At 35.1% G+C, this 21351-nt stretch overlaps 1 protein-coding gene across 1 annotated transcript in view; it reads left to right on the top strand.

The window, feature by feature from the left end:
* Positions 1-21351, top strand: part of SUZ12 (SUZ12 polycomb repressive complex 2 subunit) — a 30631-nt gene that overhangs the window by 6622 nt on the left and 2658 nt on the right. Inside the window, exons 4-15 of the mRNA XM_054846846.1 lie at positions 1771-1839; positions 4647-4696; positions 7320-7405; positions 8837-9068; positions 9840-9942; positions 12466-12571; positions 14194-14371; positions 18542-18633; positions 18845-18988; positions 19784-19941; positions 20395-20593; positions 21110-21189. Of these exons, the coding sequence (XP_054702821.1) occupies positions 1771-1839; positions 4647-4696; positions 7320-7405; positions 8837-9068; positions 9840-9942; positions 12466-12571; positions 14194-14371; positions 18542-18633; positions 18845-18988; positions 19784-19941; positions 20395-20593; positions 21110-21189 (1497 nt within the window). The remainder of the gene's footprint in view (positions 1-1770; positions 1840-4646; positions 4697-7319; positions 7406-8836; positions 9069-9839; positions 9943-12465; positions 12572-14193; positions 14372-18541; positions 18634-18844; positions 18989-19783; positions 19942-20394; positions 20594-21109; positions 21190-21351) is intronic.

Raw genomic sequence — 21351 nt, 5'->3', positions numbered from 1 at the left:
AGGAATTTTGATATTTTTTAAATGTTTGTACAACTTAATTTCAAAGGCAACAATTTTGAGTTAATGGGTTTTTTGGTTGCTGCTGTTAGTTTTTCTGAAAGATTTTTAGGACTGTCTTCTTGTTTTAACTAACCTGAGGTTTGACATTAGGAAAGGTGGTGTCGTCGTTCTTTCTGGATCAGTCATGCTCACAAATATTAAATGCGAGCTGTGTCAGGTACTAGTATATTTTATGAAAGATTGTTAAACTTTCCCCCATTCCTGAAACATGTTTGTCTCTTAGCTGGTTTCTGGCTCGTATTCCAGTCATGACACAGCTTTGCTCTAGAGCTGTTTTAAGCAATTCTTTATTTTGAAGAAAGCCTTCTAAAGATATTGTACTACGTGCTGTTCTGTGGAACAGTGGCTGATTTTGAGCTTAAGTAAAGTGCACGCAGAGACTTTTTTAGCTTAGAATCTGAAACTTTCAACAAATTAATCTTGCTTTAAAGCTGAGCGTTGCAACGTTCATTTTAATAATCTCACGTTTTAGTGTAGGTGAGTCAGTTCTTGAATCTGTCATCTGTGTGAACCTTTGGCTGAGTAAAGCTTTGAATCAGTGATTGTTTACTACACAAATCATTATTTTTTCTCCTTGTTATCTGACTGAAGCCCTGTGCTTGTGTAGTGTTTCTTGTCCAGTGTTGCTATTTAGTCACCATGTGGTTTGTAGCTAAATCATTCAGATACATTACATGCTGAATGTAGACAATGTATGACATCAGTGTTCTTCAGTCAGGATATTTCTGTAGATGATGCTTCCCACTTCCCCAGAGCACGTCATCGTTGTTCCCCCACAAGAAATACATTATTTGGCAACAGCTTATGATGTTCTTATTAAATTTTTCTAAGGTATAAATTTAAAGGAAGGGTGTCATCGCAGCACCTCGCGCTGTTGCATTGTCACTCTAGTCTTGGCATCTAGACCCAAGCATTAATTTTCCTTTTTAAAAAAAAAAAAAAGAAAGGCTATTCTAGAAACTATCCAATAACTTCTGCTCACGAGTGAACTTTATTTAGCAATGAACATTAAATTGTACGTATGGTAGAACAGGCTAAACATATGAGCATGAACAGACTGATGTCGGAATTACGGAGAGAAATTATTTGAAGTGATTATTCTGCGTGACATTGTTGTCATTGGTTATCATTATCCCCCTCTGCTCCAGAAGTACCTTCAGAATTCATTGTTCTTTGTATTGTGTCCATTTAATATAACTTTGTAAAGAAAGAAGCGGGGGGGGGGGGATACTTAGGTTTTTAAGTGTTTTTCATTATTATGATCAAGATTAAAATAGTAATGACTGAAGAGCCTACACATGAATTCCCAGTAGGTTAAGTGTCACTAAAGTGGGAAGATTTCCTTTGACCAAAGGTGAAATGTGGTTAGATGTGTTCACTGCAAGGTTTGAATAAATGACATCTCTTATGAGCAGTAGGATTACTTCTGAAAGGTCTGATTTTAATTCTTTGTATTATTTTGATACTGCTTGAGACAGCTGTATCGCAGTTGTGTCCCTACAACATGGGTGTGCTACTAGGCCTAAAAAGGTATAAAAAGGGTGCTTTCTGAACAGAGGTTAAAATTGTGTATATATAGACAGTTTGAATATAGACAGTTTGAGATTGAAAACCAAATAAAAATTTAGGCTGAATAAATTTTCTTGTTACATATTACAGGAATAAGGGTTATGTGAAACTATTCTTTCTGCTTTCTGTTTTTCTTCACAGGAAAACATTCAAAGTAGACGACATGTTATCAAAAGTAGAGAAAATGAAGGGAGAACAAGAGTCTCACAGGTACTGTCCTGCATATATATTTGTGTGTGTATGTACCAATGAGCACATGCATGCGCTAAATCAGAAGTCTTTTTGATTGATAAAATGAGAGTGATAAAGAATAGTTATTAGAAGCAAGATAATTGCTGTTTTAAGATTTTGGAAGCAACATTTCAAATGTGTCTGTGCTGGTCATTTAAAAACTTTGAGAAAAGCAATATAAGGATAAACTTTCAATATTTGTCATGCTGTTTCTTGACGTGTATAGAAGCATCAAATAGGTATTTGCCTTACCTTTTGTTTTCTTAAGATGGTCAGTTATGTCAGTAACTAAACCTCTGTGTGCTGGAATGAAAAAAAATAAAGGCAGATTTGGGAAAATACGATGAAGTTATACTATTTGGGATTTTTATGGTTGTGCACTTTATTTTTAACCTTACATTCATAGTTATGTAAAAAACCCCAAACCAAAACAAGAAACCCCGAAGCTTTTAACAGTATTTAAAAGATCTTACTGATCTCAAGCTATAATAGGGTAACTAGTTATAAAATGTTTTCATTAAAGGCTGTAACACTTAAAAATTTTCCCTTCTAATTTTCTCATGAGAAATATTGTTTAGTCCGAGATATTTTTTTGCGATCTGATCCCACATTTATCTCATGTTGAACCTTTGCGTAGTTATATCTGAATAAGTGCTCCCTCTTTAACAAAGAGATAATTTCAAGTCTTAATTCCATATGGAATTGTCACTTGCAGGGGGCTTACTCTGTGATTCTAATTGTGAAATAGTAATTACCTTTATACTAGTGTACCTATTGGTTCCATCATGTTAAGTTTTTCCCCACAAGAGTTTGAATTATATAACACACTTAAATGTTGGATAAAACTCATATTTTATCAGGTCTTACTACTTTGCTTCAGAAAAAAAAATACTGACCTCTTGCTGAATTTGCTATAATGTATTTGGCAAAAGTCAAAGTTCAGCAGAGATGTGAAACTTGGGAACGATGAGTTTCGGTTCATTTTCATCCTAGCCTGTCTTTGTAATGATGGCAAAAAGAAAGCATGGCAAATACCCCTCATCTGTTGTTTCTTGATGAGTTTCCTAGTGCTGGAATTAAAGGGTATAAAAAGCTTATTCACTGAGAAGTGATATAGCATATGGTGCGTTTGTGATATTTGAGTGTGATAGATGATGACCATAGCTTTTATAAAATTATATTATGTATGAGTTAAAAACCTAAGCTTTTTGTGAACGTATATAGGATGGAAATTAACCAATCCATTGTTACACTATCAGAATAATTCTGTTGTAGTCTACAATTCAGTCACAGATCTGGTTTAGTCCTACAGGTTGGCTTTGTGGGTTTTTCTTTTTTTTTTCTTCTTTTTTTTTTTTCTTGTTTTTTCTTCTTTTTTTTTTTTTGGTAGAAAGATTGCAGATAATTTACCAAAACCCTTCTATTTAATGTACTGATAGATCATGAAATGCAAACCATTCTGGACATTTTAAAACAAAACCAGACATTTTAAAAACTAACCTAGAAGTTTAGAATGTGCTAGAATGTGTGAAGACCTGTTCAGATGGTTTTTTGTGGTGTGTTCTTTTCCCATAGTGTTTACAAATAATTAGCCTGCTTCAGAGGGAACCATGCTAGATACAATTTAGTCTGAAACAATTTTATAAATTTTGTGTTCTAAGAGGTTTTCTAGATTTACTGTATATTATTTTTCTTAATTATATTTTGCTCCATATGTTGTGGATAGTTGCTAGGTAAACACTGTCTTTTTAAGGATGAGGATCATGTTGAATCAAAATAGTCAGAATATTGATGGGGGGTTGTGCTTTCAAAACTATGAAAAATGTACTTTAGAATTCTTCTGGAAAAGTAACATGGATGAATGATGCAAGTTGAAACAGATGCAGTTTTTTGACTGCTCAAGCTGTTGGGCACTTTCACTAATCATCTTAGTGCTCTCAGAAATGTTTGTGTTTAAAAATAGGCATTGAATGTCAGGTTGTACCTTCCTGAGAAGTTAGTGAAGGTGCTCAAAATTGTATCTGGTGTTCTAGTATAATAGATGATATTTTGTTCAATACAACATACTTCAGAAGTACATAGTTTTTGAATTTTTCTAAGTGTTTTTGAGACCCATTTTATTCTAAGTTTATGAATGCTTGCTTTAAGCTGAAATGTATTCTGAATTTAACAATTTGAAATAAAATGGGGTCTACAGTCAGCAGAATAGGCTATGAGCTGCAATGCTTTGAAACAAAATAGATGCAATTATTTTGATTGCATGTTATGCGTGTTGTGGACTTGATGTGACTGATAATCTTGATTTCTAAGGCTTAACTTCCCCATTGTAAAGATTCTGCTTTCCAAACTTAAAGTAGTTGGTATTGATTTTTTTTTTTTAACAAGTGCATGGTTCAGAGTGCAGTTCCAGAAAATTTCCACCAAAACTAATCTCTGTTGCTGATGAATGTTTAGGAAATGTGTTTGCCTGCCTGTGAAGGCAAGATCTCATATCTTCAGACAATGCCCTTCTACTGTAGTGTTTAAACCTCTACTTTTTTCTTTTTTTTAATATATCAAGTCATGACATACTCAAAGAGAATCAGTCTGTAAAGAGAAAACTGGTCTACAACTTTGCATCGATGGCAACTGCTATATCCAGGCAGTTTCCAAGTTAGAAAGATGGACTGCTTCATTATAGTTCTGCCTCTTGTGTAGGCCTGTCTAGAACATCAGTGAGTGGAGGGGCTCCTGTGAGAAGGAAATACTTATATGTTCTAACATTGCCTTTCTTTTTTTCTGTTTAGCTTGTCTGCTCATTTGCAACTTACGTTTACTGGGTTCTTCCATAAAAATGGTATGTTTGCCAATTCATTCAATATATTGTTAATTTGTATAGCACCTTTGACATTAGATCTGTGAAAATAGATCTGTGAGGGGAATATTTGAATATTTTGAATCTCTGCTGTTTGGATGCAGACTTTAACTTATTTAAACTCAGTCTGTCCCATTAATTACAATACTTTCAATAGTGTTTTAAATATGATGTGTAATTGTAATGTTAAGCAGATAAGACTTCTGGGGTTTTAGTCAAAACAGTGATTTTTGAGAAGTCGTCATCCTTTCAAACTGAAATAGACCTTGAGGAGTTCCAGAAGAAAGTGGTTTTATGGGACTGTGTCTTTGGGGCGTTTGAAGTAGCTTTAAAACAACCCTCAGCCTTCAAATAGAAGATTCAGTGGTGTTTTGATTTAAAGTAGAAGTGTGAAAATAAATTTTATCAAGTAGAGCCTAGAAATGAGGCAAAGGCCAGGTCTGCAATTAGAAAAGCAGTGGAAATAATGTGTTAGTGACTTGCAGTCATTCTATTGTGTCTTTTATGCACGTAAGGCTTTACCTCTCAAAATCGGAATATTGGACTTCACAGACCAGAATGAAGGGTTCTGTTCCTTTTATGAAAGCAGAAGTTACATGCTTTGTGCTGTATAGGCATGGGTAAAGTCACTGTCTTTTTACTTCCCTGAAAAATTAGCTGTTTATCCATTAAAATAAAGTAGTGTTTCTAATTTTTTGGTTAAAAATATTCTGAACAGCATCTTAGTCTTTGGATGTAAAAGCTACTACAATTCCTGTAACAGGTTTTGTACTTTTTTTCTGGAAGTTGTTACGTTCCCTCAAAGTATCTTATGCTTAGCCAGATCTATTCAGTAAGATGTTTGAAAGTTAGTTGCAAAAGTCTAGATTTCAGGATTACTTCTTTATTAAACTGTAATACTATTCTGAGAAAGTTCTACAAGTCTGTAGATGAGGAACATTCTGTATCTGGAACTTCTGGTCTCAATGGACTTGTTTCTGCTCTCAGGAACTTTATGTTCTATATTGCCTTCGGTATTTAAGCTGGGAAATGACAAGAGACTTTCAGGGCAGCTAGTGATAAGAATAAGGAGTACAGAATAAAGGTAGAGGAAAGGATATGTGTCTTAAATTCAGATACGTAATGTCAAAATCTGATCCTTTCAGGACAGTATGTAGTTGTAAATCTCATGTATGGAATTTAAAATACATAGTGGATGGAGTAGTTGTTCCATAGATTTTGCTGACAGACCTTCCTTTTCCTACTGCTTTTCTATTATGGTGTGGTCTTATATATATTATATATTATATGGTGTGGTAGTGAATATTAAATATAGAAAATATTTGAATTAATGGAGCTGGTGCAATTAATATGCTTATTTGTCTGGATAGAAATTATGTTAGAAACTCTTGAAACTGAGAGTGTGGTGGAGTTTTGGTTGGGTTCCCCCACCCCGAGTTTCTGTGTTTCCTAAGAAGATTTCTAGTATGTCTTGTGTTTATAATAATTTTTAAAAAAATCCATTTATTTCATAAAACTGCTAGTGTCTCTACGTGAGTTACCAGAACTCTCAGCTGAAAAACATAAAGCTTGTTCAGTGTGGATAGAGTGTCAGGAGGAAAGCAAGTGAAGAGACATGGGTTATGTTGTCTTTATTTACTATGCTAAAGCTTTGCTCTTGATATCTGATGAGCATAACAAAGCATCTCATTGAATGTCAGATTCTTTGTGACGTGGACTCAGGTGAAGCCATTATGCATTTAACTTAAGCCCATAATGATATTTGTAAGATTTTAAAAGAGCAGAAATAACTTTTTATAGATTCATTCAGTTCTGGCTGGTAATTGTTTTTCAGAATTTCTTCCACAAACTGTTTTTCTAAACCAGATATATAATCAAGTTTTATCTTTCTATTCTTTTTCCATATGAGGGCACATTTCCCGATAAATATAAGTTCACGTGATTAAAGGTTCTCTTACCTATACAGTGAAATTTATTTTGCAAGGCAGTTCTTAATAGGCATTGCTGATCACACTGCTGGTAGTAGCTGTCTTGAAGATTCCAAAATTTATAATGCAGAGACTGTGAAGCCAAGTCTTATTTTCGAAGACTTTTTTTCAAGTTCTTTCAAGAGTCCTTTAACAGCTATTCTGCATATACTTAACCTTGCATAATTTTTAATGGTTTGGTTTGGTTTGTTTTCCTATCTGCTAGCATCTGGATCTTAAGTTTTGATGCCAACCAAATCCTCGGTTCGCAAGCTGTAAAGAAAAAAATATTATGGGAAATAATTTGACTCATCTGTATGTGTATTCTGACTTTGCTTAAATCTACCCATATACTTTTTCTCTGCTATGAAAAGATTTTGGCAGTGCCAAAGGTAGCAAGCTTACTCTTTTAAACACTGGAGATCAACTATACTTTTTAATCTGCTGGTATTAGAATAGCTAGGTAGGATATGTTCTCAAGTGGGAATTTGCAGTAAGTTTGGGGAGAATTGAAACTTAGAATTTGACTAGATTTCTTTGTACCTGGAGGTACCTATGGCTAAAAAGTTATTACAGGTAGATTTACACCATTGAATAGCTCTTCACTTTTTCAGAACTTGAAATATTTTTCTGTTTAGATAAGCCATCACAAAACTCAGAGAATGAACAAAATTCTGTAACCCTGGAAGTACTGCTTGTGAAAGTTTGCCACAAGAAACGAAAGGTAAAAATGATTTGACAAACTATTAATATATATTAAAGTAAAATGTTTACCTGATTCTGGAACATCTAATTAACATACAACAAGGTAATGGTGAAATGATGCTTCTGTTGAGATTAATTTAGTCTTTAAATTTAAGGACTAACCTTTTCAAGTTGTTTTCTATTGATTGGGTAAGGGATTCTTAAGAAGCAAATAGATGTATAAAAGTATATATGTATATGTGGATTTTGCTCTGCTTTGTGAGAAATAACTGGAAGTTTAAAAAATTCCGCTTTGTTCGTTGAATTTACTTTGTTTATAAGTCAGATTCACTCATTGTGAATTTCAGCCACTTCTATTTTTACTTCAATTTTTTTGTATCACATCATGAAGCTATTCTGTTTTGATGTCCACAGGCTTAAGTAAACCAGGCAATCACAAAATCATGAAATAGTCTATGCCTTTTCCTTTTTATTTCTAAACTCTAACGAGTTGTAATTGTTTCTAATTCCCCAGTCATCTGCCAAGTCTTGTCTTGCCTTGCTTTTTCTGTACCTATAGTTTTTTAAATTTATCATCTCAGTTATTGCAGATTTTAGCTACTATGAAATATAAACAATTTTCCTTTCTCTTTTTTTAAGCATCTTTGAATTTGCTTGCTGTTTTAGCTATGTTTGTTTCATGCCAGTTGGCAAATTATCTTCACAGCTGTGGGAATATGGGAGGCCTAGTAATGCATGCGGTAATTTTTAACCAAAAAGGGAAAGATTTGCAGTCAGAACTTCGTATATTTTCCCTAAGAATGTTAAGCTGTTTTGACATGTTTTTAAGAGTTAATATTGTTTCTAGTCAATTTTGTCGTTTGCTATAGTATGGATAAATATGGTAAAAGCAGGAGGTGGTGATGGTTATTTGAAATGTTTTCCTGCAAGTTTCATACTTAGGCCATCTTGCCTTGTTTTTCCAATACTACAGTGTTCAATGGTCTATTTGAGAGATACTGCATATAATAAATCCTAGGTAAGCGGTTCTTTATCTCCCAGATAGCGCAATGTGCACTTTGTAATATTGGAAGGAGAAGATAGGAAGCCTTTGAAATATATATATAACCAAAACATTTCATTTCTTTAGGTAAACAGAATTAAATTAGTATTAATGACTGTTCCACAATCTTTCTGAATGTCTGATGTTAGTGTTTAATCACTTAGAGAAAGATGGCTGCTGCCAGAAGTGGTTATAAAATGCTAGTTTTATTTACACTTTCAAATATCTGTTTTTACATTTAAAATCTGGGATTGTTATTCCAGATTTTTTTATTTACATCTGTTACAAGGCTTATTTTCAAAAAGATGGCAGGAGAAGTGCAATTCATAAACGATATAAATTTTCACACTTAATGTCTTTACTTTGTATGCTAAAACCCTAAACCTTAGCTTGCTTGTTTTCCTACAGGATGTCAGTTGTCCAATAAGACAGGTTCCTACCGGGAAAAAGCAGGTGCCTTTAAACCCAGACCTCAGCCAAATAAAACCAGGCAACTTCCCATCGCTTGCAGTTTCTAGCAATGAGTTCGAACCAAGCAACAGCCATATGGTGAAGTCTTACTCATTGTTATTCAGAGTAACTCGCCCAGGAAGAAGAGAGTTTAATGGACTGATCAATGGCGAAACTAATGAAAACATTGGTAACTTCAATCTTTAAATATGCTTTTACATAGTTTATATTTTAGGCATGCATATGGTTGTCTTGATCTGCAGTGTAGGTCATACTCTGAGAAGGGCCAGTAATGGATGAGTGACTGAATTTGCTTTCTGTCATTTGCAGTCTCTTTCAAGATGTGGCTAAAATACAGTTGGTAACTAGAAACTGTGCTTCTGTTTTTATGTAAATTTAGTATCAATTTTTACTGACGTGTGATGGTGAAGGTATGAGGCAACACTGTTGGGGGGTGAATAATGTAAGAGCCCTGTGGTTGCAGTGACTATCATTAAACCTCCAGCAACACCAGTTGCTACTGACTCAGCTTTGGGTGCTGTCGTGGTCTCTCATGAAAACTAAATGACTAGCCAGTAAAGAGAATACCTTAATAACAAAATTTTAAAAGCTATTTTCTTAATCTTATCAGGGCACAGCCTTGAAGTGGATTTAGAGTGAAAAACTAACTTTTTCACTATTTTATAGCTACAAGAGGAGGAAGGTCAAATCCTGTATTCTTTATGCTGACAGAGTCATATGACTAAACTATAAATATATGTGAACATATCTAAAATACAATTACTGTTAAGCTAAGTGCTCTTTTCATTGCCATTGAGCTGTTCATTAAATACTGTGGTGTTTTCTATTGTATGACACATCTGACATAATCAACAGTTACATTTTACAATCACATAGAAGCTGTTTGATCTTTTGAATTTGTGCTTATATAATAATTGAATACCATATTTCTTACGTACAGATGTCAATGAGGAGCTTCCAGCTAGAAGAAAAAGAAACTCTTCAAATCGTGAAGATGGGGAAAAGACATTTGTAGCACAAATGACTGTATTTGATAAAAACAGGTAATATTATCCAAAATAAATATTGTTCCCATTAATTGTTAGGAATTTGTTTAATATTAAACTTAAATCTGTTCTTTATTTTCAGTGTTGGCTGTCTTTGATGGCATTTTTAGTTGATATTTACAATAAAAGCTTAGGCTTGTCTCCTCTTTTTTTAAAAAAAAGTCCGCAGGTTTCATAATGCACATTTTATACTGAGACCCGTTCAGTGACAATTGTAAATAATTCCCTCTTATGGAATTGAGTATTGTCCTTTGAATATGCATTAGTTTGTTCCTTGTCAGTTCTTTGACAGATGTAATTTCTGTGGTTCTGTTAAAGATGAGTAATGGCATAATTTAAAAAAAAAAAAACAAAACCAAACCAAAAAAGCACCACCAAACAAACAAAAAAAACCCCACAAAAAAACTGCTCTGCAATATGCTTATTGCTTACATTGTATTTGGTGGCATAACTTCCTCCATGCTCAGACTCTTGCTGATGCAGTCACAGATCTTACTCTGCTAGTATCTGAAGATGACGTTACTTCTCCTTTACTACAGTGAAATCAAACAAGTAGTTGAACTCATAATAGACTTACTCTGTCATGCAGTTTAAGTGTGATGAAATATTTTTAATATTTGTTATCTTGCCACTACTGAATATATTTAAATAAGGTGGAGTGGGGGGAACTATAGCTTAGGGCAATCCAGATAGTTCAGAAGATAAGTAGCACGCCATTTCCTGGTGAGTGGACAATGGTAGTTGTTTATCCTGCAGAAGATGGTAATACCAGCAACAGCCAGAATACAGTGTATGAAAATAAGAGTTCTATCCATGGCAAATGTAGATCCCAGGTGAGGTAGGTATCTACATAATTTATTAGTAAAAATATAAATATAGCTTCAAGAAAAAGCTGCTTAAAACGTAGTTCCAAGTGATTCTGACAAAATGGTTGTTTATCTACATACAGTTTGAGAAGTCTTATATTTTGAGTAGGATTTTTTAAGAAATGTCTTTCTCTAATCTGTATTTCATAGAAGTTTGGGCAATATTTTTTTCCTTTCTACTACTTAATTCCACTGGAGGACTTTAATGTGCTAAACATGATATGAACCACTAGGTGGTTTTGTAGTGATGATACATAAGCTAGGACATTTTCAGCCATGCTGCTATATAAATGACACTGTCTGATTTGCAGCAGAACCAAAGAATGCATAAAAATTGGTATTTAAAAAAAATCTTTAAAATCTTACTTTATCTGGAAAGCCATCTTCAAAATACAAGTTATTAACTTGATTATTTGTGGATTTTTGTAAAGTATAGGCTATTCATTTATGTTAACATCTTGAAGTTAGTCTTCTGTTTGTTGGAGAAATTGAGAAAAAGGTTATTTTACCCAGACTCCAGGCCTGGAAAAGAGTTATACATATGCAGATCTAGGAAAAGTATTGTCTTAAGGCTATTATCTTTTCTGTCTGTATGTTTATTTTTTTACTTTTTGAAGCTATTACTGTTCATTTAGAATGAGTAAATGATGGAGTCAGTGTTTGCAAGATGCTGTCAGGAAACAGAACAAAAGGTCTCTGGCTTACTTGGTGTGTTTATAACTTTATTCTGCTGGGATACTGCTGCTGTAATATAGTTTATATGTAAAAGAAAAATATTTCAGTGTAGAATACTGAAGGGTCCAGAAACAGCAACAGCCTTTTTCTGTGAGAAATAATTCCCAAGTTCAAACTGTGCAACAGTTTGCATACATTCACGTGGTATTTATCTACTTAGCAACAAATCGTTTATTTTCAATGATGCTTCTGTAGCTTATGATCTGTTGTCAGGAATTCAGTGCCATTGCTTCAGAAAGTAATGTCTTAAAAGGAAAAATACAAAATCTTGGGAAAGTGAGCTTGTATTGTAAATTTATATCACTTGCTGATTTGCATTGATATCTTTAAAACACGCGTATCCATGAAACATTTTCCTGAGACTATACCTTTGATTCACTGCTCTTTCTTTTTTGCTTCTCCTGCGCTGTTCAGCAAGTGGCAACAAAATAAAACTATTTAAGTAGAAATCAGAATTTCTCAAGCCTCACTGAACAGATTGCTACATCTGACATGGCTCTGATATGAAGGTAGCATTCTTTAGTTTTGGAGGCCTGATTAGAGTCACTTTGGTTTGCTAGAACAGAGTAGTTATTAATAAAGCAGTAATAAATAAGAGATGGTTTGGAGGGGGTGTCATTCAGTTTGGGTTTTGTTTCTTCACAGGAAGATTCCCATCATAGTATTAATTTTGTGTTTACAATAGCTTTCCTATATCTCTTGGAATCACTTGGATGGAGGCTTTTGCATTGATGTTTGGCATTAGGCAGCTTTTTCGTTATGTATGGTGTTTATCTAAGATTCACACTTACTTGCCAAATAAATTTGCCTTAAAATCAACCTTTTGGAAACTTAGTTACTGTGAAATATATTCTACATTTTAATAGACAAACAATAAAAATGAGCTGCTTTATTTATAATACATACTTTGTCTTGACAGGCGCTTGCAACTTCTCGATGGGGAATATGAAGTGGCCATGCAGGAAATGGAAGAGTGTCCCATTAGCAAGAAAAGAGCAACATGGGAAACAATACTTGATGGGAAGGTATGGATTAGTTTAGTGGCTGAAAGACCTGTCCCTACGTAAAATGGTCTGGCTTAAGGTGGAACATAATTCAAAGTGCAGTCAGTGGCTGTTCCTCTGAAAATGGATTAAATTGAACAGGAAATGGTACTTCTCTTTCAGGATGTATGGACATAAGTTTTAATTTAGCTCTCAGTTTAGGAAAGCTTTGGCCACACTAGATCATTCATACATGCGGATGTTAACTATTGTAAGTATGGCAGCTGTCTCGTTCAATGAATTCTGAATTTCTGTCTTATAAAATCAGGCAAATTAAATGTTTGTTATTGTAATAAATACAAGTTTGACAAATCAAAAGGAACAAACTGCAGAAGCAGAATATTTTGGGGAAAGAAAGAGGAACCCAGAGCTTTCATAGGTGTGATCTTACATACCTTCAGGGAATGCTGGTGAAATGTAGTGATGAAAGGAAGAGTGTGTGTCAGTGTAGGAGATTCAACATTCAGTGATAGAGTGAATGCAGGTGATTGTATGCATTTATATAGTCACGTGCTCCTGTGTCCTGGGAGTCTATCCGTTGTAAGTCTGAGCAGAAGGATATGAAAATTCTAGATGGTTGCAAAGTGGTTGTGAATCAACATGATTACATAATAAGGAAAAAAGTAGAGGTGATCCAAAGTATATAGTAAAAAATAGTTATAAGCTCTGTTACACTTCTCAGCCTTTACCTGGAATATTGCTTCTGATTCTGTTAAACTGTTCAAGAAATTAAAATTGAAAAGATAGAAACAGCTTTTAGGAAGATCGTAGGAGCAGGTCCCCACATGTAACTGTGCTTAAAAAGCTATATATATGTAAATTGCTGTAACTTTGTTAAACTGAGACAGGGATATGGTTACTTTCTGTTGGTGGGAGAATGTAAGAGAGGTTTTCCATACTGGAGGTGCTACCCCAGGGGCAAGAGAGAATAGTCATGGCCAATGTATTTATCACCCAAATCTGATATGCACATTGTCATTGGATTTCTGTTTCTGCCATAGCATTTCTGTAAACTAATGAGGCTTGAATATAATAAAGAGCTTTTAAGATGGAATTCTGTAATCTTGATAAATTTAAGGTATACTTGATAATAAGGGTTTGGACTTGATTCAAGTCTCTTCTATTTCTTTATTGCTATTGTCTCAATAAGTGAGTGGAGTATTAGAATGTATCAACAGGAGATTATTACAATAGCATTACTATAGCAGAGAGTGGTGTGGTTTTTAAAGCTTGTGTATTAATACACAATACTGGACTGCAGAATTAGGAGTAGGTGTGAGCAGAAACAGAAGTACGCCTGCAGCAGGCTGGTGGGTAAGTGCTGCTCTCCCTCCGGTGGGGGCCTGTGCTGTTATCAATATGTGTGCCACACTATGTGCATGACGTGATTGCTCAGTAATGTGCAGGAAGCAGCATAGTCATTTTTTTCAGCTTTATTTTTTAAAGTATAATATCTAAATGTGTATGCTTATGTCAAAAACACAAGGACTTCTGGTGATTAAAAAATTACATCTGTCCCCATTCTGTCAATATTTTCTCATGATAGTTTTTGTACATGGGAAGACACTAATTCTGCTGGTTTATTTTGATTTCCCCGCACACAGAGATTGCCTCCATTTGAAACATTTTCTCAGGGACCTACACTTCAGTTTACTCTTCGTTGGACAGGAGACACAAATGACAAGTCTACAGCTCCTATAGCTAAGCCTCTTGCAACACGAAATTCTGAAAGCCTCCCTCAAGAAAACAAGCCCAATTCTGTTAAACCTACTCAGACTATAGGTAAGCAAACTTTGGTGTTGCAGCTGGATAATCACCTGCTTAGCACTTCTGTGCTTCAGGGTTCCAGATTCACTGGTGCAATTGCTTCAAGTAATCTTAAATGTGAAAAAGCGCACAATGAATGGACTTTTTTGTGCATATTCACACAGGTTAACAAAGATGGCTATTTGGGCCTAAAGTTTTTTTCTGCTTTTATTAATTTTGAGCAGTCTGAGGTTGTCTAGCTAGAATGCAGGTTTACAGTTACTACTGTCTAAAAGTACTTCGGTGTAGGTAAGAGTAAAATGTAGCAAGTCTGCAAACTGTTACTACGATGTGAGGTAAATCTATATTTGTTATATGTATTATTGAACTAGTTTCTACTTAGTCACTCATTAATGTTCAGAGCCATTGTAATTTAAAACTAAATGCTTTTTAAGGTCAGAATTTTTCAATGATCTGAAATGTAATTGGTTTTGTTTCCTTCTGCAAGTTAGTTCCTGTACATTCTTTCCAGAAGAGTTTACATGTTGTCAAACTTAAGCTGCTTTTGAACTGTTCTATCATAACTTTTAAATATATAGTGCATTAAAAGCAGTGGCGCGTAGACTGTTTAAAATTGGGTTGTTTAACCTTGCTTTATGGAAATATTTTAAGTAGCATACGATTATTTTGGTTTTACTACTTTGGCTTGTATTTAATGTAGCAATGCTACAGTGTCATTAAGAATTTAATGTGATTACCGTTGTAATTGATGCACTACTTTGGAGATTATGTAATGTCAAAACCATTAATGCAGTCTGCTAATATTCACTGCAAATCTAAAATTATAGTTTTTGTTACCTTAATATATCCCATTAGTTCAAGATCTATTTGAAATGCCTAGAAACTGCTCATTCTGCTGTTGCTGTTACTAAAAAAGTTGTCTTGTGAAATTGCTGAATATAAAATTATATTTATCCTAAATTTACATAAGTGATTTTAAGCATAGTTTTAGAAAAACTTTGTAAAATGTCCTTTGACATTTCTGTAGGTATCTGTTAAAAAACAAAACAAAACCAAACAGGTTTGTGTGTTCCAAACCAGTTTCTTTTGAAAGTCTTCTGGGAATATTTCCCTTTACATAAGGTTAGCTATTCAGTATCAGTGCTGAGTCTTACCTTGAAAATTTCAATGGATTTACAAGGTTTGGCCCTTAAAAATTTCAAAGAATCTGGGATAGCATGCTTTTTTATAATTCATGCATGATGTCAAAACATTAGCAGACACATACTTGCTGTGAGATGTTTTGCAGAAATTGTAGTATTAAGATATGTGGTTAAATATGAAAACCCCATGATTTTTTTCTCCTTCAAGAGTTGTTTAGATATTCTTGCAAAATACTGGGATAGCTGCTGGGGTGGAGTAACTGATTGTATACTGCAGTCCAGTCAACTGAAAACTTCACAAAGTGATGTAGCTGTACAGCAGATAGCATGCTATTTGATTATAATTATATAGAGGAATTAAGCTTAATGTAGTTTTTTTAAATATAAATTTTTCTATTTAGTTCGGTTGCTTAATTGCATTTTTGTTAGTTTCTGAAAACAAGTTTCTTCCTTGTTGCCCCAGAGCTTAGCTCATAAAAGCTGCTACTAAAATACTTTTTGACACTAGATACAAAAGGTCCCTTTGAATGACCATTGTGTCCTATTTTTTCTTTTCCTTTTTTTTTTTAATAGCAGTTTCCTGTCTCAGGTTCATATTTAATCTGAAACTCCCCTTTGATTCCTAAGTGGCGGTGCGGGCTGCCCTAGATACTATCTTTCTTTTGTCTCTCTCACAGTTGTTTTGTAACTTTGGCTTGGAATATTGTGTTGCCAGGTAAGGCAAGGCCCAAGGACAGCAGGAAAACTTAAGTTGTACAGAAGGCAACAGGCTGCTCCTGTTGTTTCAACACCTCTGAATATACCTAGACTCTCGTCTGGCGCCCGAGTCACTTCAGAGGGATCAGCATTTCCAAGCTTGTAACTGGATTGGAACTGTGTGATTAAGGAAACTTCTAGGTCCCTACAATAGCAGTAATTATCTGGAGTGCAGTGGTTCTGTCTCCAGGCTTAAGCTCTGGTGTATGTAGCCAGGCACTGTGCAGAGTTGCCTTGCTTGGAGTTTTGGGGTTCATCTGTTGTAGTGAATCGGAGAATTTGTGCAAAGTAGTATTTCAGTTTGGTTTTGTGTTGGATATATAACTGTGAGGTTTTGGAGCTGTAGCAGTGATAGCAAGGGAATGGTCATTATGGGAAAAAAAAATGCTTTTCCAAATGTGCTTTTTGTGGAGTTGTATTGCAGTATATGTTGGGGAACTTTGATGGGTCAACAATAACTCATCTCTGGTGAGACTTTCTAAGAGTGGCAATTCTTTTTGCTGCTTTTAGAGCTTTAGAGTGTAGTAATGCACAAGTTAGAGGAAGAAGTATTTCACCCCCCCCGTGCAGGAGCCACTGTATAGAATGATTCTTAGCCAACCTACAGACGTGTTTGTCTTTGGAAAGAGTTAAAGAATATTGAAGTAAGACTGATTCCTGTCTTCTGAATTTAATATTTTACCTGAGCTCGGGATTGCAGACACTTAGGTTTCATAAATTGGGATGAATGGCTGACAACGCACACAAGCATGAAGTAATTTCCAATAGAAGAAAGGCAACAGAAGCGGGGAAGTACTTGAACTTTCACTGTAAAAGTCGTTCTGCTTTTTCTTTACTTCCTCATACCAGGCCTCCTTGTATTGTAGAGTTTCTTGGAGACCTATATCGTAATTTGTTCAGCAGGTTTTGTGCTCAGACTTGCAAAAGAAATGATAGTATGCTGACTAACTCTAGAAGGTGTGTACTAGTTTATTACATAATAAATATAGAGGCAATAGGGATGTGGCAAGGCTACATTGCTAATGTACTGATAGAACCCACGTTTTCTTGCGTTGGAGAAGCTAAGGATTCCCGTAAATTGTTGAAGTTGCAGTAAGAGCTTCCAGAAAAGTACAGCAGACTCTTAATACAGGAATATATTGTAGCACGATGTGTGGCATTGTAGGGTATTTACAATGGTCATGCTGTTTTCAGTCTCTGAATACCAGGAGAGGAGAGTGAAAATAGGAGACTTCTGTCAGTTAGAGGCTGTGATAGTAAAAGAAAAAGATCCAGTGCATCTCTCCCAAAGGTACATGAATTTGGTGGTGTCATTTTACTTTGACGTGTTTCCCAAGGCAGACCGGTGGAATAAAGACATCAAAGACTTTCTAAATGTGGCAGCTTAGGCTTTGCTGTAATTTCAAAGTGCTCAAAGTAACCAAGCGATCGAATTCTAATTTCTCTGATGTGGTGCAGGCTGAAGTATCAGGCTTTTTCATACAGAAACAGGATGAAATTTCTCGTGTTCTCTAAAATATTTGATATGAACTAAGTGCATCTTCTAAAAGATCTTATGTCAGTATAGCTGGGACTTGTTTTGCCATCTTTTTCACCGTTCAAAAGCAAATAGGTGTCATTATTTGTTTTCTCCTGAGGGTACTTTTATAAACCCACTTAGATATGTGGGATATCTTGTTAATTGTGTGTAATCGAGTAATCTTACTGAGATTAAAATGCATGGAAGAGGCTCAGAGGCAACTGAGCAGTGCTGTTACACACACAAACAGTAAGTGTTTGAGAGATAAGAGTTAAGGGTTAAAGTTTCAGTTAAATATTTTGCATGTTACTTGCATTTCATACTGTTTTGCCTGTTGTGTGACTTGGGAAACTTCTGAAATTGAATTTAAGCAATGTATTTGCAATGCAGCCATCTGAAGGCAGTGTTTCTTTTTTTATTTCCCAGCCACACCTGCTTTTAGCTGTATCTAAAGAATTCTGTTTGTTTAAATGGAGTGAGAAAAATGTTGCTCTTTACCTGATCATTTTTAAGTTCTCTAAAGGGTTTTCCAAAACTGCGGATAAATCTGGCATTTAAAAGTGGTGGGTTTGCCTGTAGATTTGTGAAGGAAGCTAAGCATCGAGACTTCCTTGTTGCTGATAGGTGCTACTTATATCAAAGTACACTAGAGTAGCCCATTTCCTTCAGCAGCAGTGCGCTCTTCTCAGAATTTACATACTTGGGTAAGAAACAATGTCTTTTTTTTCTTCTTCACCAAAGAAATATATGTCTGTGTTTTTTTCCCAGCTGTGAAAGAATCCTTGCCGACAGACCTTCAAACAAGAAAAGAAAGAGATGTTTTAAATGAACCTCGACAAAAGTTGCGAATATTTTACCAGGTATTGAAAATAAGCATCAGAGGGAAAAAATAAATTGTAAATATTGTCTGGAATTAAAATGTTCACTTCTCTTGAGTTAGATGGAAATTTCCATTTGCCTTTTTAGTGGATGCCTTAAGGGGTCTCAGATTCACATTTGGTTTGAGGGTTGGGAGGTTAATGAATGGAACGCATTTGATGCTAATGCTACCTATTCCTTTGTTTGCATCAGTTCCTTTATAACAACAACACAAGACAGCAGACTGAAGCCCGAGATGACTTGCATTGCCCGTGGTGCACACTGAACTGTCGGAAACTGTATAGTTTACTCAAACATCTTAAACTTTGCCACAGCAGATTTATCTTTAATTATGTTGTAAGTAGTCTTTTTGTAGTTTAGCGCTATGAAACACTGTACAGTCCGTCACAGAAATTACATATGCAGTGGTTCTGTTGCTAGCCTGTTAAGTTGTAGGACTGTATCTACAGGTTAAATGCAGCTTCCTGTGAATGTTACTGTGAATGGTTGTGTGTTACATGGGGAAAAAAATTTCTGGGTTTGATTTTTTTTTTATTATTATTTTTTTAGCTGCTGCTTTTGCATTAGTATGTTCTTTTTATGTGATGTAGAAAGCAATGTAATCTACATTTGGTTGGAAGTCTCTTGAAGCTTTAGGAAGGTGGTAAATATTTTAAAGACAGTATTATATTTACTTATCCTGATAAAGACCTGTTCCTACCAATCTGACCTTAAAGAGAAGTTCTGTCCTATTTTTTTGATGATTCTATTTGAAGATAATGTAGTTTCCTATACCCACTGTCCTTCTCTGATTATTATTCCAAAACTTCACTCCTTAGCTGGTTAGAAATGTTGTAATTTCTAGGGTGCTTGTGAGCAATGTTTTGCTTATGTTTTCCTTAATTTTATAATTAGTTCTATTATGAGTGCTTTTATATAAAACAGTAAAATGGTACAGAGCATGGGAGCTTTAGTAGAATTAATTTCTAGAGGTTAAAAATTATTTGGGTGTTGTAAAAGGAAACTAGAGCTGTGTCAGGTTATTGATAGGGTGATACTTAAGGTATTCAGAATTTAAAAGGTTACTTGTTTAAACCTCCTGATGCATTGTCATTACTGTTTGCTAAGTATATTTGCAACTATCTGTTTCAGTATCATCCAAAAGGTGCTAGGATAGATGTATCTATCAATGAGTGTTACGATGGCTCCTATGCAGGAAATCCCCAGGATATCCATCGTCAACCTGGGTTTGCCTTCAGTCGCAATGGGCCGGTCAAAAGGACTCCTATCACACACATACTTGTTTGCAGGTAAGGAAATGGAAAACAGTCTGCCTGTATTTGTGTAATATAGCATGTGGACTGGATTTCTGAAACCTAGGGACTTGTAAATCTGTAGGTGCCTATAAACAGTGTTAAATTTCACTATCATTAAAGTACAGCAGCTTATGACTAAGTAAAATGTTATTGATGATAACTTCACCTGTGAATTTTCTATGTCTTTTCAGTCGAGGTATCTATTCATTATGATGTAACTTTAACTGCCTTATCCTAAAACTGTTCTTCCCCAAAAGGTGGAGTGTGGGTTGGAGTGTTGGGTTTTTAATGGTGTTTATTTCACTGCTAGTGATTCCTCCCTCCCCACCCCAACATTTTTGCAAGCTAGAGCTTAAAAGAATAATTTGTATTTAGTCAATTGCAGTTCTTAGTATTTGCATATTTGATATGATGGTTGAAAGCAGTTACTTTTTTTCCTTCTGCTAGGCCAAAGCGTACGAAAGCAAGTATGTCAGAATTTCTTGAATCTGAAGACGGAGAAGTAGAACAGCAGCGAACATACAGCAGCGGGCACAATCGGCTATATTTCCACAGTGACACATGTTTACCTCTCCGTCCACAAGAAATGGAAGTAGACAGTGAGGATGAAAAGGACCCTGAATGGCTACGGGAGAAAACCATTACTGTAATTATTCCATTTATACAAAATTATTTCAAATGGATTGTGGTTTTTAAAAGATGGTCTGCAGTTGTAGGGAACAAACAGGGATATATTGTGAAAATGATGCATTTACTTTAAGTAGAAAATTTTGTGATGCTGAGCCACTAATGACAGAAACTAATGGCATCAAAGTTTGTATTTTCAAGTATGTCTTTAGTTGCAAAGCTAGCTCAGCCCACATGGGTCCTAACAAGTTTTCACTGAGGCTGGTTTTCTCCTTCAAGGACAAGATGCTGGTGTCACAGGAGTACACAGGAGTGTGTGTATAACATGGAACTAATTTATCATCACAGGTCTCTGTGATAGGACTTTTTTCTGACCTTTTTGACTGCAGTGCCTGAATTCTCAGCAGTAGTTATTTCTGTGATGTATAGGTGGCGTAAGTTGAATTTTAGGTGTGCTTTCACTACTTGTCAGCATACATGGCGTTAATGTGTGTGTTTCTTCTCCTATCCTTTCTCCCAATCTTTATCTCTCCAGCAAATTGAAGAATTTTCTGATGTTAACGAAGGAGAGAAAGAAGTGATGAAATTATGGAATCTTCATGTTATGAAGCACGGGTATGTTACTGTAAACAGTTTTGATACAAATAAATTATGATAGAGATTTGGTTGACCATTTTGCATTGCAATTCACTTAGCTCAGTTGTTTAGGAACGGATCATTAAAGGATAATTTGGTAATAAACTTTTGACTGTTTAAGTTTTTAAAAAATGTTCTTGT

This window comes from Grus americana, chromosome 18 (genome assembly GCF_028858705.1).
Source record: "Grus americana isolate bGruAme1 chromosome 18, bGruAme1.mat, whole genome shotgun sequence".
Lineage (NCBI taxonomy): Eukaryota > Metazoa > Chordata > Aves > Gruiformes > Gruidae > Grus > Grus americana.
The sequence above is the reverse complement of the archived record's forward strand: the minus strand, read 5'-3'. Positions and strand labels throughout refer to the sequence as shown.